This window comes from Apostichopus japonicus, chromosome 4 (assembly GCF_037975245.1).
Source record: "Apostichopus japonicus isolate 1M-3 chromosome 4, ASM3797524v1, whole genome shotgun sequence".
Taxonomy (NCBI): Eukaryota; Metazoa; Echinodermata; class Holothuroidea; order Aspidochirotida; family Stichopodidae; genus Apostichopus; species Apostichopus japonicus.
In genome coordinates this window covers 17,658,581-17,677,537 of record NC_092564.1, presented here as the reverse complement: position 1 = coordinate 17,677,537, position 18,957 = coordinate 17,658,581, and the positions used below count along the sequence as shown (strand labels likewise).

At 36.8% G+C, this 18,957-nt stretch overlaps 1 protein-coding gene and 1 long non-coding RNA gene across 2 annotated transcripts in view; one reads left to right on the top strand and one right to left on the bottom strand.

Annotated features, from left to right (window-relative positions):
* LOC139966661 (angiotensin-converting enzyme-like) overlaps positions 1 to 15,097 on the top strand; it is a 41,245-nt gene extending 26,148 nt beyond the window's left edge. Inside the window, exons 3-15 of the mRNA XM_071969923.1 lie at positions 3,275 to 3,433; positions 4,056 to 4,146; positions 5,103 to 5,246; positions 6,765 to 6,956; positions 7,859 to 7,956; positions 8,275 to 8,447; positions 8,740 to 8,847; positions 9,274 to 9,389; positions 10,299 to 10,443; positions 11,065 to 11,163; positions 11,624 to 11,746; positions 13,187 to 13,368; positions 14,187 to 15,097. Of these exons, the coding sequence (XP_071826024.1) occupies positions 3,275 to 3,433; positions 4,056 to 4,146; positions 5,103 to 5,246; positions 6,765 to 6,956; positions 7,859 to 7,956; positions 8,275 to 8,447; positions 8,740 to 8,847; positions 9,274 to 9,389; positions 10,299 to 10,443; positions 11,065 to 11,163; positions 11,624 to 11,746; positions 13,187 to 13,368; positions 14,187 to 14,272 (1,716 nt within the window). The 3' untranslated portion in view covers positions 14,273 to 15,097. The remainder of the gene's footprint in view (positions 1 to 3,274; positions 3,434 to 4,055; positions 4,147 to 5,102; positions 5,247 to 6,764; positions 6,957 to 7,858; positions 7,957 to 8,274; positions 8,448 to 8,739; positions 8,848 to 9,273; positions 9,390 to 10,298; positions 10,444 to 11,064; positions 11,164 to 11,623; positions 11,747 to 13,186; positions 13,369 to 14,186) is intronic.
* LOC139966676 (uncharacterized) lies at positions 226 to 2,297 on the bottom strand. The gene is made up of 2 exons (XR_011792725.1): positions 1,975 to 2,297; positions 226 to 1,627 (listed from the first exon to the last, which is right to left on the bottom strand). It is a non-coding gene; the product is annotated as an uncharacterized lncRNA (long non-coding RNA).
* Positions 15,098 to 18,957: the final 3,860 nt, after the last annotated feature.

Below are 18,957 nucleotides of genomic sequence, written 5' to 3'. Positions count from 1 at the left end.
CTGAACCAACTGGGCTCCGAGTGGGCTCTTGGTTATCTGGGGGAGTAATGCATACCAATCGCCAACAAATCTAATCCCACTATGGGCACGAACCCACTTAAAGCCCACTAAGACTAGGAAACCAAACCTCCAGTGTAACCTTAGTATAGGTATACTTGCTATGGATCCTTGATATGACAGATATAAATGCAATGGTTCTGAAGTAGTGCATGGAACGTTAATACATCAAGTACTATCGTTTCTTTTTATTTTTCAAAACGATTTCTTTGGAATAGAATGATAGCAATAAAAAACATGAATGATAATTATATAACTTATATATATATAAATATATACACCACAACCTGAACAGTTGAAGATAGAACAAGTTTTCATAACATGCCAAAATTTAACCTTGCCCTTACACACCTCTTCCCAACAATACATATCAAAATCCGCCCAGTTTATATTTGCAAGTATAAGGAGCAGATGAATGTGTAATGATGAAGATATTTTACCAGACCATGTATCGTTAATAATAATACTTTAAGGTAACAGGAAATTGCATACGCATTTATTTTCCCCAATAAAAACTGACGGTTTCTATCAAATTATGTGCATATAGTAGCAACTGGTTGTAAGTGGAATACTGTACATGTTAAGACATTATAACACACATGGTTGTAGCCAATTATGAGTTACTCACCTTTACCAGTGTTAACTGATAAAGCCACGAGAACAGAGTCCAAGTCAAACAACTCAATGCCGCTTTTAAAACATATACATTTAGGAGTGTTAGCTCAGTGGTTTAAGCCGGTGCCTTTCAATCATAAGGTCCCGAGTTCGAGTCACTCCAAGATTAATGTATGTCGTCCAGTTACAGAGTTGTTGACAATTGACAATTCATAATAATGGACGTTTAAATATGAATCTAAGAGACTGACTTCGGTCAGCTTGCGGCTTTGATAAGCCAATGATGGATTCTTCGCGAGTTCCTGCTTGCAGGAGGATCTAAAATACATACACACATACACCCTTACACACACACACATACATACACGCAATATAGACTTTCCTGTTAGATGTAGTCTTCTGTTTTCTTTCCCTTTTTATAATTATTTATTGATATAAGTATGTTTTCACATGATCCGTGGAGTTGGGTATCCGTGGAGTATACAGGCTTCGCTACCTTAACATTTCGTTGCTTTCTGTATATGAAGTCGAGACTTCATAATATGTTGGAGGAGAATATGAGTCAGGTTCTGAAGAATATGGTGGTGGCCGTGAAAGGTCTTCTGTTGTACGTGCTTCTTCCAGATCTGGTAGAGGATACATTGAGCTAATGTTGTAGACTGGATGCGACAGACTGTCTACGTAACCCGGTGGGGCATTGGGGTCACGTGATGAACCGATCCTCTCATTATGATCATCGGTAGTAGTGTTATTATCATGCCCTGTCACCGACAGTACTGCTTTGCGTAATTTTTTCAGTCTGTTGTATGCAAATACAATACAGTAGAGGATAAGTAGTATCGTTGAAAATACGACGAAAGCTATGATCAATAGTAGAGCTACCCAGAAAGCTGCCGACATCATTCTTCATATGCAATAAAAGTAAGCTGGCTGACTTGGCTCGTTAATTTCGAACCTGTAACAAGGGGGAAAGCAATAAACACTTTAAATAGCGTTCATCGCCGTCTTGAAAATTAGCTGGGCAGGCACGTTCAATCACAGAGTGTACTAACAAGTAAAACGGACCATGTTAAATAAATTAAATTGTCAGACTCTATACAAAATGTCAAATTTATATTATATATTATATTATATAAATATATAGAATTATATTTATATATAAATGTATAAATATATATATATATAAATATATCTAATGTAAATATATATATATATATATATATATATATATATATATATATATATATATATATATATATATATATATATATATATACATATATTTAAATATGAATTGCTCACCTTCGTAATGCCGCCTTTAAGACCTGGAATGCCCTGTGAATTCTTATTTACCACACCCGATACCAGTATGTGCCTGCAATTCTCGTGCATACAATCAGAAATAAATGAAGCAAAAGTTGTCAAAACAGAACATTTTCTAAATGAACGTAATGGTTTTAATGCCACAAATGAAGGTTTCGTGCAGCCGAACCGCTCTAAACATGTGTGTAAACTTTGTATATCACTTCAGTACCGAGAGTTACCATAAGGTACAAGGTTCGTCCTCTGTATCTGTATCGTGTTGTACACAATTGGACTCCTAAGCACCATTTCCAGTTACTTATTTATTTGCTTTCTGACAAAGATTAAGGATTGTTATCATACGCACTATGATTGTTTTCAGCAATTGTGACAGGGGAAGAAAAAGGGAATCCTTTCTTAGAAGGAAATTGTTAACCGCAAAACCTCAGACCAATGTTGAAACAGTAATTTATAAGTTTGTATACCATCCGTATAGCTGTCTGTCACGCTGTTGTTGTTTGGGGTTTTGACCTCAGTGGAAAGGTAAAGATATGGTCAATCGTTAAAAGGGGGTTCTATGTGGGGTACTTTTGGTAGTTACTTCTTTAATAGAAATAAATTACAAAATGAAGAAGGGAAGCGACCCTTAGAGGCAAAGAGTAAACATGTGACATATGCCAACTGAACAGCACCTCAACAATGACAACTAAAGAACAAAACATCCAAGCATATAGGTTTTTAAGAGAAATATTGGAATTGAGATGAATTTATTGTACATGCCAAAACCATTGATGTTTTTTATTAAATATCATGCCTGCTTACTATCTTTCGAAATAAACGGCTAAATATTTGGCATGCTTTATTCTTGTAGTGAAAATCTATAGTTTCTTTTTACAAATTGAAAATGTTGTCTGTTTCGATCACATTTCTTTCATCTTAATTTCACAAACACTGCACAAGATTTATACCTAAAGATCTTCTTTTGATGCCATTCAAGATATGGACTCGGTGGACAATTAGATTACCATTTTTCTTGTGAGATTGCCAAAGTTGGTCACGACAGCTTACCAATCCACTTTATCAATTCAATAAAAAAAAAAAAAACAGTCATGAGAAAAGCAATAAGACAACTTTCAACACGATTAATAGACGTTTTTAATTTGCATCTATGAATATTAGCTTGGAGAACTTCATTCAATAAATGATGTTGCACATATCAACAGGTAAACAGTTAACAGAAGACTTTCCTTTGTAAATGGAGTCATTTTTATCATATTTTGTTCTTGTTTATTTTGTACAGATCCAAGCCCAGTTAGATAGGGCAGCATTTGAACTTGAAGCTCACGAGAACGCATCTTATTTCGATCGTGAAGATTTCTCCTATGACACCAAGCGACAACTAGAAAAGTTGGTATACATCGGAGAATCTGCGCTGGATGATGAATCTAAACTGACAGATGTACGTATCAATTTAAAATGTTTTCCACGAAAAGCAATCTGACATCATTTCAAAGTTTAAATGAGGCCGGGATTAACTTTCGAGATACAATTCTATTAGGCTATATATATTGTGATTTAGCAAACGTCCAACTAAAGTGTTAATGTCATACTTTGTCACATTGGGGAGAGGGGATTTGTCTTTCAATGAATTGTTGAAAATATGCTTTTAAGTGATGGTGATTCATATTAAATCAATCCTTTGCAAAAGATATACTAACTGAGTTACTCGGAATTTATGAACTAACGAGACCCAATGTGTAATTACATCAGTAACAATTAACTTCAATGTAAGATGTTTAGCTGCTAAAGTTACCAGAGAAATTCGATATCTTTTATTTTTTACTTTAAAAGAACACAACTTTCTGTGGAATTCTGACGAAATTTAGAAAGTGATTGTATAAATATATTTCTTGCAGCTGATTATGTCATTTAAATGTTAAGCTCATCAAAAAGAAATGACTGCTGTGTATATTACCTCAACATCTACCTTTCTTAATTTTCCAAATTTCATATTATATATTTGTTTCTTTTCTTTTGTCGTTGTTGGCGTTTTGTTTTATGGCGAAACATCTCATGGACAGCTAAAAGATGTCAAAGCCTCGCTCAAGTCTAGATATTCTACCAGCAAAGTTTGCTTGGAAACAACAGGAGAATGTCTTAACATTGACCCAGGTAATCCCAAGGACTGTGTTTTACCAGATAAGTAAATGCATATAAATATAACGCATGCACTGAAGTCAACAATAAAGTGAGAAACTTTGATGATTTTACTACCTAGGAAATGTATTTTTATTATATTGCTTAAAAACCCTGAACGAACTACCTTGGCCTTCCCTGGTCCAAGGTGTAATGTTGATGAACTGAAATATTTGAAGGTCTACCATTACACGTGGCAGTGGCATGGTCGTGTGGCTTTGGCAATTATACATCTATCATTTCAATAAAAATACTACTCGGTTCTGTAACTATAGGGTAAATGCTGAAAGACGACACCAAAAAGCCATGCTCAATTCTTCGTCTAACAAGCAATATCACGATTACAATGTGCGCATGTGTACGTTTTTGGTCAAAGGAGGCCAGAGAGGTACGGAAAATGTAAATAACACTGATATCAGTCGTAGTATCTAATTTATATGACAAGGAGAAGAAAACTCAATCATCATTTTAATTTTATATGACAGAGACCTTTGTGATGTACAATTCCACGAACTATCAATGAAAAGTATCACTCCTTTGGGCTGAGTTTGAAAGTCTTGCCAGAGGGCTGCTGTTATATCAATGTGTGATGTCATAGTGCCACAAGCAGGACAAACATTCTGCTTTCTCTTTGTGTTACTTATTTACTTTGTATATGTTCAAGCTGACATAAACATTGTGAATATTGAAGCCAATGCCCCTACCCCATCACACCATCCACACCCACCCCTACTCCTCGTGCCGTACTAACAGAGTTTTACATTACATAACTAATTTGCTTTCTATTGTAGAACTTACAACAACAATATATTGAATAAAAACAAAATAAGATGTTGCTCCGTTTTGAAGACCAACTTATAAAAGTGAATTATTGAAAACATGAGTAAATAAATTCACACATTGTTGATAACATCTCACAATCGAAAACACAGGTCTAGAAAATTTCATGAAGACGAACCGAGATTACTTTGAGCTCTATAAAGTGTGGAGTGATTGGAGGGATGTTGCTGCAGCTCCAGCGAGGAACGACTACAGAGAGTATGTTCAATTAAGCAACCTTGTGGCAGAGGCTAACGGTAAATTATTCTTCCTTTCACGTCCCAAAGATTTAAAGGCATTGAAGACTCACCCCAAACCGCTTGCCGACCTCTGAAAAAAAAAAAAAAAACTTTCCGTTGCTTGCAAGCGAAGTTTTCTTCTTGTCGCTACAAAATGCAGACAGTAATGAAACGTGATACCTTGTTATCTTTTATCTGGACCTGAGATGTCCATTGCTGCTATGTACACTGTGTTGTGGTTCAGATTACTGGCATCAGACGTTTCTTTGTGCGCGAGTCTTCACTCCCTTTAACCATCTCCGTCATTATTAAAGCTCTTTTAAAGTGGGAGCGTGCTGCTGTATTTAGTTTAAAATTATCGGCCGGTGCAACCAATACTATACAGATAACAATATCCTGTATATATAGCAATTAAATATTAAATGTCACCCGATACTCATGGCCCGTACAGTGATTACTGTTCATGTCCTGTTACGCATGTTACACATGTTACGAACATAAAGTAGAAATTATTGATGCACGGTTGTGGGACATGAACAGTATAGTTGCAGTACCAACCATTTAGTGATAGTTCTTTAATACACGATTCTTAAATGAAGTCGTATCTAGTCGTTTTATGCTATAAGTAGGCCTTTATGGATATACCTGAACATGGCCTTTCTTCGTTCTCGGCATGACGAATTGGCGTAATTTAAAGAGAAGTGTGACTGGAATCAAGCGGTACTGTACCTCCTTTACTTCAAACACATAGCTAGTACAGTAACTACTGGTGCCACCTGTTACACATGTTACTACTGTTCATGCCCCACAACCGTACATCAGTAATTTATACTTTGTGCTCGTAACACGGTAACATGTGTTACAGGTGACACTAGTGTAGTTACTGTACTAGATATGAGTATCGGCTGTTAATGTAATGGCGATGGCAATCTACAAATTGCATGTTTCCAGTTATTTATATAAAGCTGTATGCATAATAGTTCTAATCAAATATCTTCTATAGCATAACTACAAGAATCAGAAATAGATGAGGTATGGTACTCAACGAGTATTGTGGCAGCTAAGTATAACGAGATAGCGAAAGCTGTATTTTCGGTTATTGTGTACACTGATAATGCTACTTATACGATATACAATAATATTATGTCTGTCAACACACCCATGAAAATAAGAGCTAGGGAGAGAGGTACAGAGGGAGAGAGAGAGGTTTGTTGTAAGCCGAGGCCTTTGAGACATTTTCAGCCGAAACATAAATGTGGCAGATATTTCATCTTCTCTGTGACCTGTGACGTGGTTATTACGTAATGTATACATTGCTAAACGTGTTTACGACTCGTGTACCATTACTTAATTATATTTCGCTACGTAATGAACACAAATAGAAGAAGAAGGAGAGAATGGAGAAGTACAATAAGTCGAGGCAATCGAACCAGTTGTAGCTACTAGACAGAAACACATCTTTCGGTAGATTCTGATATTAAAATAATTGTCATAATTTCACGTTAAATTTCACCATGATTGCTATTGTATTCTTAGATCAACCGGACAAAGGTGCATACTGGCGATCGTGGTATGAGAGCGAGGATCTAGTGAACCAACTGGAGGCCTTTTATGAAGGGCTGTATCCATTTTACTCAAATTTACACGCATACGTAAGGAGAAAGTTGTATAACGTGTACGGAAGCAAGTATATCAACTTGAACGGCCCAATCCCTGCACACGTCCTCGGTAATGCATATTCATATATATATTAATAGAATAAGTGAATGTACCAGGAAGCTTTGACTATGTGATGTGTAGATGTGCTAACATTGGTTGATACCTACTTATACATTAACGTCACCGGTTGTCAACTTATATAAGAAGCAAACTCACATCATTGACATCATGACATCCTCTTAATCCTATATGTGATAGAGATGGCTTTTGATAGACTGTCGTTGTTTGGGGTAAACCAGCTAACAAAAATATTCTTGTTCCGTTTGGGGGATATCATGGTGTAATACATCGTTACATAGAGACTATTCATTGTGTGATGTCACTAATAGGGCGTGATTTATCATAGTTCCCCTTTTAGATTTATTTTCACGTTTGTTTGTTTTGTATTTTGTCTTGTTTTACCGGTATACAAAGCAAGCAGTATTGATCCTCCAAATAATGCCAGAAGTGCGTGATGTGATAATATGTCTTCATTTTATGAGTGTGTTTAACTTAATTCTGTTTTACGATAAAGAAACCAGTATCACTGGATTTCTTAGTTGCGCATGGGGAATGGACGGTAGATTCGGAAGGAAGAGCTGGTAGTGACCCTAGAGAGAGTTACTGGGTTCACATCAATTCAAGAATGTTTCCCAATTGTGATAGGCTATAGTTAGTAGATCGTTCGGAGTGTGTAGATGTATAAGAGACATGATGATATTTCATGGTGAGCGTCCTTTAAACCATTCATGCTTTCACTGAATAGTCGAAACGTTGGGGAAGACGGTGTAGGCATCCCACTTGCACCTAGGGTTAACTCATTGAAGGTCGGGAACATAGGGGGATATATTCTGCAAGTTATTAGTAGTAGTGTTTGTGGAGATATATTCATGGTCCATTATCGTTATTATAATTATTATTATTATTTACAGGCAGCATGGCAGGACATTCCTGGCACAATCTGTACGATTTGTTCGTTCCTTTCCCTGACAAACCAGAAATTGAAGCTACCGATGGCCTCCAGAAACTGGTAAGTCGATTATAGAGGGGTATCCCGCTTGAGTAACGTTAACCGTATGGGAGGGTCGGTTTTCGCTACCGACGTATCGAATTAATTACTCGGTTTTATGTGTTGCCATAAAAATGGCTTTAATTGCAATTTCTTACCTAGATATGGACATATTTTATTTCACAGTGTCTCGTACCTGCCTCCTCATGAACCATACACTTCACGGTTAAACTTGATAGGTAAAGGTTGTGGCAACCCCCCCACCCCCGCCCCATCCCCCCCGCCCCGCCGTGGCCTACTACTTTTCCTTTTTAATAAATTCCTTTCTATTCCTTTCAGGACTACACTCCACGAAGGATGTACCTCGCTGCACAGGCCTTCTTTACATCTTTGGGGTTAGAACCATTGAATGATGAATTCTGGTCAGACTCAATTTTTGAGGAACCAAGCGACGGAACCGAAATGTCATGTACTGCTGGTGTGTGGGATTTCATGAATGCAGAAGACTTCCGGTAAGACAGCATATTAATACTCGAAAATTTTATTTCTCTATTAATTATTTTCAGAGTATCGAGAGGGCTCAATTTCTTTCTTCTTTTTTTCTTTTTTTCTTGTTTTTTTATTTTTTATATATATATATATTTTTTACATTATGTTGTGTCTACAGTTGTAACGATGTTGCTGGGAACTTCACGGATTACCAAATTTATCTTGCTGATGTAATGTTGGAAATAAACATAAAGTAATGGGACTCCTTGTATGGACATTATCTGATAATCATCATTATCTTCATCCTATCTTTAGGATCAAATCATGCATCGATGTAAACCATGATGACTTCATGCTGGCTCACTATTTGATGGGCAGAATGAACTACGCATTTAACTATAAGGAACAACCCGTGGTCTACAGGTATGTGAAATCTTGTAGATTCTAGTTAACCCTCCTTGTTATCAAAACGACACTAAACAAAGTATAACCTATCAGTAATTCATGTTCTGTGGTATTATTGTAATTTTGGTGACGTTTTTTACGCCAAGTTACTGATGACGTTGTTGAGGTAAATTTTTACTCTTATACTCGTCTGACCATCCTGATTATTGGCTCTTATCAATATTATTTATGTAACTGCAGGTGGTACACATGTGGTTTAATCTCCATTTTGAAAAAAGGAGCAATAAAACAGAAAGCAATTCCCCACATTTTATGAATACTTTCTGCAGATATTTTCCTAAAAATTGTTATAGCTTTACACAAACATTTCAGGGATAGTTCCCCTCTTCTTGTCTTTGAATGTAATTCATTTACAATTTGTATGACGTCATATATTGTGTTCAGAGATGGCGCTAATCCGGCCTTCCAAGCAGCCGTAGGTGATGCAATCTCGTTATCAGTGAGAACACCTCGCCATCTGTACTATATGGGTCTATTGGAAGAGGTCAGCATGGACGACGGTACGTTAAACATTAATCAGTTGGTCAATGAAACACAAGTCATCTGTTTCATTGTTCTAGAACAAATAATTTGAATGATCTAAGAATAGCCAAACTTAAGAAGACAGTGGGAGGTACCAGGTGGGGGGCGGGGCTTGGGCTGAACTCTACAGATTAGTGTGTGAGGCTTTTACTGATCAAAAGTGGAAAGGGCGGTTGATCCCGGTTGTTCCTTGTCATATAGTTATATTACCCCTCATTAAACATGCCATTGAGGATTATGTTGTACATGAAGCAAATATCATAATATATGGAATCAAATAAAAAGGCCTGATGGCGGCTCGTAGCCAGTAATTCTGTGTATGGGAGTCAGCAACTGTTTAAGCTGGAAACCAACAACTTATGGAGGGCAAAATACTCGTGTCCAGTTACTAAGCTTTTGTACACATGATGTTTGCATAAATAACGGGGGTATGGATGGGGGTGGGGTGGGTGGGGTGGGGTGTGGGTGGGGTGTGGGTGGGGTGGGAGGTACAGTAATCTACACGGGGGAATGCCTGGCTATCGGTCTTCCCTATAGGGTTCAAGCATCTCATTCAAAATATGTCACTTAGATATATAAATGCTGTTTTCAAGATATATGATCTGTTTGAAACTGTCTGAAATATCATTAACTATATAAGGGGACCTTGAAACAGTGGTTAGAGTGGGGGGGGTGGGGGGTACGAAGTAGTTGTTGAAATAATTTAAAATATGTATGTATATATATATATATATATATATATATATATATATATATATATAGTCCTCTGTCCGCTGTATGACGACTTTTGCTCAAGTTTATCATCGATATGATGAATATGCAACGTCTGAGTTGACAAAAAAGACATTGCATCTTTCATTCTTTCTCCATTTATCGAAATATTTCAGAAACGAATTTGAACTATTTGATGAAGTTGGCTTTGGAGAAAATAGTTTTGCTACCTTATGCATTAACTCTCGAGAATTGGCGATGGAGTGTATTTAACTCAAGTACGACCAACAATGAATACAACCAAGTATGGTGGGAGCTTAGGTAAATATCAGTTATTACAAGAATTCCTAAATAAAATTGACCAGGATTGTATTGACTTATTCTTAGGAAGAAAAATCGATTATTTTTGAATAACCGATCTTTAACTTTTTTCTTTTTTTGATACACATGTATACCTGGAAGTGTGTTTATTTGAAAATAATATATATTAGCCGGATATAATAATTCCTCTACTCAAGAAAGTGTGAACCGGGACATTCGGAGGGGAAGGGAGGGGGTGAGATACGGCTCCTGTATACGACACCGGAGTCCTCTTTGGATAGTTGTTGCGCAGAGTATAGAAGCACTAAGAAGATATTTTGCAACTAGTTGATGAATATCTCACACACTAACATTCCTCGATACATTTAATTTGGTATCTATGCAATAAAACAGGTTATGGAGATGGATTTTCTTCTATGTCATATATAATAAAGATGTCACTATGTGATTTATTTTGTCGTTGTTAATATCTTTGTTGTTCATTATTAGCGTTGTTCTCCATACGGTTGATGATTGTGTTATTGGTGCTACTTACCAACACCCCCTTCCCCACCCCTCCAAGCTTTTTCGTTATTTCTTCATGTGTATTGTTTATGCTCTGAAAAATTTCTGATTCTTAAGGAAACGCTACCAGGGTGTTGTGCCACCAGTCGAGAGAACCGAAGCAGATTTCGACCCTGCTGCCAAATATCACGTGATTGCTGACATTCCTTTCCTGAGGTAAATAAAGAGAAACCCGCAGTTTTGAAATGTATATGTTGTCAATGTATATTTGTCTGAGAAAGATCCCAAAATGTCTGAATTTCAATAACTAAAACTCTGATATATTTTATAATAGCATTGACTTCACTCCTCTGTTACCTTCCTCCTATACACATGCATTCCAATCTACCTACCCCCCACCCCCACCCCCACCCCCCAATGGTATTAATATTCTTTACACCGCGCCTCCAGGGACCCTCTACGGGTAACTGCCCTCATCCTCCCAAAATCTAACCATTCCGATGAGAAAAAAACAACGTTTTATATTCCGATCTGGTTTTCATCCACCTGAAGCAACATTTCTCAGCGTTTTCGTCGTGAGAGTTTTATAGGCAGGCTATACGCTGATGAAGTTGTATGTATGGTAGCGTTCCATTCGTCAATTCAGACTTCTTCTTCTTCTTCTTTCATCTTACAGGTATCTCTTTGGTAACGTCTTACAGTTTCAATTCCACCAAGCTCTATGTGAACTTTCACTACAGCCTCCTCCTCTATATGAATGTGATATCTTTGGCTCACGAGATGCTGGGGATGCACTCATGTAAGCATAAATTACCGGAGTCGACATTAGATCTAATTTACTATTACAGATATTGGACAATTGACGTCATGTTTCTGTTATTACTAAAACTCAAACTCCGTCTCGAGAAGTCGGTCGTCGCGGTAAACTGCTTTTAATTAGCATAAAGTAAGGGCCTATATACCACCCAGTCGCACTGAATCACACAGCTGACCTATAAAGAAAAGAAAAACGAAAAAAGATTATTAGATAATGGCCATTTAGAGCTGCAAATTTTGCATTTATTTGTGAAAAAGGTTTTTCAAATTAGAAGGAGAGGCGTGGAATGCAGGCTCATAATAAATATAATAAGCTTGACTAGAAACTGATTGACGTACTTCATTACTGAAATTATTCAACTAGATTCAATTGATTTTGCATTCAAATATTTACTGCATGCACCGATGTATAGGAGATGTGCATTAAGGCGTATATATTTTGAATGATACCACGTTGCCCATATAAATTATTTCTTTATTAATGACTATTTTGCTAATGTTAGAATGTCACTTTTAAACGGACATAAAATTGTCATTAATTTAAACTGAAACTGACTTCTAATAAATGATGAAGTCGCTTAGATCATGAATAAACATTAACTACATCTCGGTTATTTGTAGACTTTTACAGTGAAATGATGAAACTATTTGAGCTGTAGGTCTTGGCAGGAAGCAATGTCACTTCAATAACATTATGAAGTCACCTACTCATGAATAAACATTAATAGCCTCTCGGTTATTATACTGGTTTGATATTTACATTGATATGATAGAAGATATGAAGCAGTAGGTCTTCGCAGGAAGCAAGGCCACTTCAAACAAAGGATGACGTCACCTTGATAAATAATAAACATTAATAGCCTCTCGATTATTATACCGTTTTGATATTTACATTGATATGATAGAAGATATGAAGCAGTAGGTCTTCGCAGAAAGCAAGGCCACTTCAAACAAATGATGACGTCACCTACTCATGAATAAACGTTAATAGCCTCTTGGTTATTATACTGGTTTGATATTTACATTGATATGATTGAAGATATGAAGCAGTAGGTCTTCGCAGGAAGCAAGGCCACTTCAAACAAATGATGACGTCACCTACTCATGAATAAACATTAATAGCCTCTCGATTATTATACCGTTTTGATATTTACATTGATAAGATTGAAGATATGAACCAGTAGGTCTTCGCAGGAAGCAAGGCCACTTCAAACAAATGATGTCGTCACCTACTCATGAATAAACATTAATAGCCTCTCGGTTATTATACTGGTTTGATATTTACATTGATATGATGAAGATATTAAGCAGTAGGTCTTCGCAGGAAGCAAGGCCACTTCAAACAAATTATGACGTCAGCTAGATAATTAATAAACATTATCAACATCTCGATTATTATATCTTTTTTTTTTTACTTTGACAGTGAAATGATGAAGCTAGGAAGCAGTAGGTCTTGGCAGGAAGCAATGCAGGCTATAACTGGTCGTCAATTCGTCGACGTTCAACCAATCGTGGATTACTTTGAACCTCTCCAAGATTGGTTGGAAGCGACCAACCAAGCCAATGGGGATAGTCCTGGGTGGGATATTGACTGGATGCCCGAAGGTGATGTACATTTAGTTATTACTTGACTCTTCTTTTTGTTTAATGTTTGTCTTTTAGTATATTGGTAAAGTTTCCCAGCGACGAAAGGCATTAGTACAAACTTTATATTAAAGAAGTGTCTGCTCAAAACTTTGGTTGAGCCTTCTTTTTACGGACCGTGATTCACGGGCGTAGGATGGGAGAATGGGCGTATGACGGGAGAATGGGTGTCGGACGGGAGAATAGGCGTCGGACGGGAGAATGGGCGTAAGACGGGTGAATGGGTGTCGGACGGGAGAAAAGACGTCGAACGAGAGAATAGGCGTCGGACGGGAGAATGGGCGTCGGACGGGAGAATGGGCATTCGGACGGAAGAATGGGCGTCGGACGGGAGAATGGGCGTCGGACGGGCACTGGAAATGGGAGAGTAACATTTAAAAGTGCCATTTCTCTAATTCAACATATAGTGATAGAATTCATTTGTACCAGTAGTTTACAATACAATATCTGCCCACTAACTAATACGATATGTCACCTAATATGCCATCATGCTCTAAAATGTTAAAGTTATAGGCCTATATGATTTTCTACTTTTTTTTAAATTTAAATTTACTTTTGAAGTCAATTTAATATATTATTTATATTATAAATATTATAAATAAACGTTACACGTCCCACCGTCCTTCGTCATCCTGCGCACCTTCCCCACCCCCCCCCCTTCTCCGACACCATGCATGACGTGTTTAATCACAGTGTTCAGGTACTGTCTACCGTCAGGTAAATTAGTTTTCGTTGATCACCTTAAGAATAAATGTCTTCTTTCTTTTTCTCAATTACAGCACCCAGTTCTTACCCTACCTTGATGTCTTCCGTCTTAATGTTGGTGTTTTCGGTTCTTTTTTCTCTGCTTTTTTCGACTCATTAAAATAGGGGCCACAAGTTGCATCAAAAGCATAGATAACACTACCCCCCCCCCACCCACCCTCAGCCAAAGCAAATGGTCAAGATTTTCAAAAAATGCAATGCTTTGTATTTTCGTTCACATTTTTAATGGCATGGTAACGTTTTAGATTTTACTATTTAACATTTTGGGAAAGAACCATATATGGGAGAGAAAGTTTTTGTTGTTATTTACTAGCGTGCCGTACGTGTTGTAGGCTTCATGTCATCATCCTAAATGTCGATATTCAAATTTTTCCCTCATGAATTATTCATAGAACTTTTTCATGTCGAAAACCGATTTTAACAGCAATCAGGATATCGAAGTTGTTGTATGGGTTATTTTGAAGAAGAAAAAAATGATTCATTATATTACCCCCATGAGGGTTTTCTAAACAAACTCTTATATAGATAATTGAAAGAATTACTCAGCTTTGAAAGACAGTTTTCATGGTAAATATTAATGCTGCAGTATGGAAGACTATTAATAGAGTCCTTTGTTTTCCTCTTAACAGTAAAAACAAAATTCAATCTGTTCATCAACTTCTTACATGTTCGCAGTTTTTGCATGTCATAATTTCACCTCTTTTGGTGATAATTATATTAATTAAAAGGATCAGTGGATCAAACGGACTGAAATGGTCCTTTTCGAACGATATAACTCACCGTGAGATAACACCGTCATGATCACCGTGTTTACAGGCTCGATGTAAGGATAATGGGGTTGAGGGTGGATCAAGTTGTTTGGCTTTTGCGGGTGAGGGTGGGAGCCGGGGGGCTGTGGGGGCACGTGCCCCCCCCCCACATTTTTTTTCGAAATAGTAAATGTGCCCTACTGGCAAATAAAATATGCCTCTTTGATGAAGAACTGTCTTTTGGATATCTTAAGCCTTTGTTAATTTTAATATTTTAATATTTTAATTATTCATGTGCACCATATAAATAGTATTGATAGCATACTAACACATCATATATATATTTAAGTGATATGGCCGGTGTGTATCGGTTTATAGCATAACGAGTGGTGGTTGTGGAATGAGAAAGTGCCCCTCTGATGTTGTGCCCCCCCCCCCTACACGTTTTGGAAGCTTCCTATCCCCTTGACAACGGGTATCATATAAAACCGACTCTGTCAGGGTTGCTAGGAAAATCATGAAGATTTTACCTCCAAAATTAATGTTATCAGGATCAAGTTACGATGATATCCTTTGGATAAAATAAAACTTTAGAAAACAAACATTTATAACAATGTCTCTCTCTTGTATATTCTGTGTGGAGCATAATAGCATTCCTGTTTAAAAACATGAACGCCGTTTGGGTTCCATTCGCTGTCATATTAATTTATTTCTGAAAAGGTTACTGTTTTAAATATGAAACAATTTTGGAATTTAGGACATTGCATTTTTTACAAATACAATGTAAACATTATGACGTAAAGACTTGATAATCGAATTCTACTGGCTTTTAAACGGTAATTATACTATCAAAATACTTCTGCACAATTATTGCAGTTCTGTTCTTTTAAAGGCCAATATAAGTTTTGGGGAGATTCTTAAATGAGTTTGGCAAGAACTTCAAAAACCACACAAAAACAAAACACATTTGACTCTATCGAAAGCACACATTATATTCAATTTTGTAGAAAAATTCAGTATATGTATTAGATTATGATATGAAAATTTATGACTCCATTAAAAGTGTATTTTAAGAAATTATCGACCTCTTTCTGCACAATTATTTCGGGATGTACCCTTTAAAGTGCGCCCTCTCTCTTCTGCTTCAATTTGGGAAGATTCTATAAAGTCGTGATTTTGGCCGAAATTTCAAAAAAATCATAAGGCAATACCCTTACAAAATTGTCAAATTTGGACAAAAAATCAAGGTTCTCACTTTTCAGTCTCGATGTTTATAATGTATTCACATACATCAGAAACACATTTAACTCTATCGAAAGCACACATTATATTGAATTTTATAGAAAATTCAATATATGTATTAGATTATGTTATCAAAATTCATGACTCCATTAAAAGTGTATTTTAAGAAATTATCGACCTCTTTCTGCACAATTATTTCGGGATGTACCCTTTAAAGTGCGCCCTCTCTCTTCTGCTTCAATTTGGGAAGATTCTAAAAAGTCATGATTTTTGGCCGAAATTTCAAAAAAACATAAGGCAATACCCTTACAAAATTGTCAAATTTGGACAAAAAATCAATGTTCTCACTTTTCATTCTCGATGTTTATAATGTATTCACATACATCAGAAACACATTTGACTCTATAGAAAGCACATATTATATTCAATTTTTATAGAAAAATTCAATATATGTATTAGATTATGTTATCAAAATTCATGACTCCATTAAAAGTGTATTTTAAGAAATTATCTACCTCTTTCTGCACAATTATTTCGTGATGTACCCTTTAAAGTGCGCCATCTCTCTTCTGCATCAATTTGGGAAGATTCTATAAAGTCGTGATTTTGGCCGAAATTTCAAAAAAACATAAGGCAATACCCTTACAAATTTGTCAAATTTGGACAAAAAATCAATGTTCTCACTTTTCAGTCTCGATGTGTATAATGTATTCACATACATCGGAAACACATTTGACTCTATTAAAAGCACACATTATGATCAATTTTGTAGGAAAATTCAATATATGTATAAGATTATGATATCAAAATTTATGATCCCATTAAAAGTGTATTATAACGAATTTTCTACCTCTTTCTGCACAATTATTCCGTGATGTATTTTTAAAGTGCGCCATTTTTCTTCTGCATCAATTTGGGAAGATTCTATAAAGTCGTGATTTTGGCCGAAATTTCAAAAAACATAAGGCAATACCCTTACAAAATTGTCAAATTGGGACAAAAATTCAAGGTTCTCACATGTCAGTCTCGATGTTTATAATGTATTCACATACATCAGAAACACATGTGACTCTATCAAAAGCACAATTTATATTCAATTTTGTAGAAAAATTCAGTATATAGTATTAGATTATGATATCAAAATTTTCGACTTCTTTCTGCACAATTAGTGCCCAATCTTTCTCCTGCTTCAATTTGGGAAGATTCTTAAAAGTCGTGATTTGGCTGAAGTTTCAAAAAATCAAAAGTTTCAAAAAATCAAAATTGACAAATTTGGACAAAAAATCAATGTTCTCACATATCAGTCTCGATGTTTATAAAATTAACTAGATATTTTAATACCCCAATCAACACGTTTGAAGACCATTTGCGCGGATTAAGTATATCCAGGGGCGTATCCAGGATTTTCCAATAGGGGGGCGCCAGGCATGAATGATCGCCGTCCTGGGGGATGGGTCTAAGGGGAGGGGGTGTACAGTTTTTTGCTTTCAAAGAAGGGCCGAAATGCAAAATGGTGTCATATACATGGGCGGCGATCCGTACTTCCGAGTGGGGGGGGGGGGGGGATATGACCTTGTTGACTATCTAAGCGTAGCGCCACCATGAGTTGGCGCGAAGCGTACAAGAAAATTTTGGGATTAACAAACCCTCTAGATGGCCGGAAACGGCACTTCCCGAGGTTTCCAAGCGGCATATACCCAACTTTAAAATAGGGATGTCATGTCCGAAATATCTCATAATCAGGATCCAAAAAACTTTTTTTTTTAATTTCGGGTGTTATTTTGGGAAAATTGCCCCAGTCAATCTTGTTTCAGGCGCAACGTTAGAATGTTCGAGAGCTCTGTTATATTATTCGATGAAGAAAATGGCCTCATGCAGGCTATTATAGGCCTATACACATGCAATACACAATTACACATAGTTACATTCCTAGGTACCGATTGCTAGGGCATCCAGGTGAAACGTGTATTAAGCATTACCCTGGTTACATGAGATTCTCAGCTGTTCGAGGGAACATGTACGTGTGTAGGCCTACTATAGGGCCTATATGAATACTATGAGGGTGCATATGTACTATATCAATACCGTGGGCGCAATAATACATTTTGTTGTTATAGGGCCAATGAAGCCTACAGTCAACTATTTTTGCTTTATAAAGACGCTTTATTTGAAAAGATCGCACTGCGTTTATGGTAGGCGAGAAATGAAGCTAAAAAAGAGCCGTACATTAACGAAGATGCATAAATGTAGGCATGAAAATATTCTTATCCCTGACATTTGGTGGGGGGGGGGATATGGTGCATTACATCCCCTCCACCCATTTTCATGGGGGGATATATCCCCCCTCCACCCAGGATCGCCGCCCATGGCCATATGTGATCCATTTTTCGACCTTAATAATAAGCAACATTTCCAGTAAATATGGACACAAAATGCACAATTTAGTATGGCTGGCATGTCATTTAGTGTTTATAGTGATAATACAAACACAATTACCATCTATGTTTCTAAAACTATTATGCCGCCGAACTACGCCAGAACCTTTTTTTTGGCAAACAAAAAATAAAGCATACGGGAGGGGGGGGGGTTGAGCGATTACCGACATCTCACATAAAGGTCTTCATCAATTTTTTTTTGGTGACGGCCAAAAGGGGGGGCGCGCGCCTGTTGCGCCCCCCTGGATACGCCCCTGAGTATATCCTACTGTGTTTCATCTTCCTTGAGTATAGTTGAATGTTTATCCATTAGTAACATTCAAAAACACAATTCTTGAGTGAGTGGCAAAACATTGAGA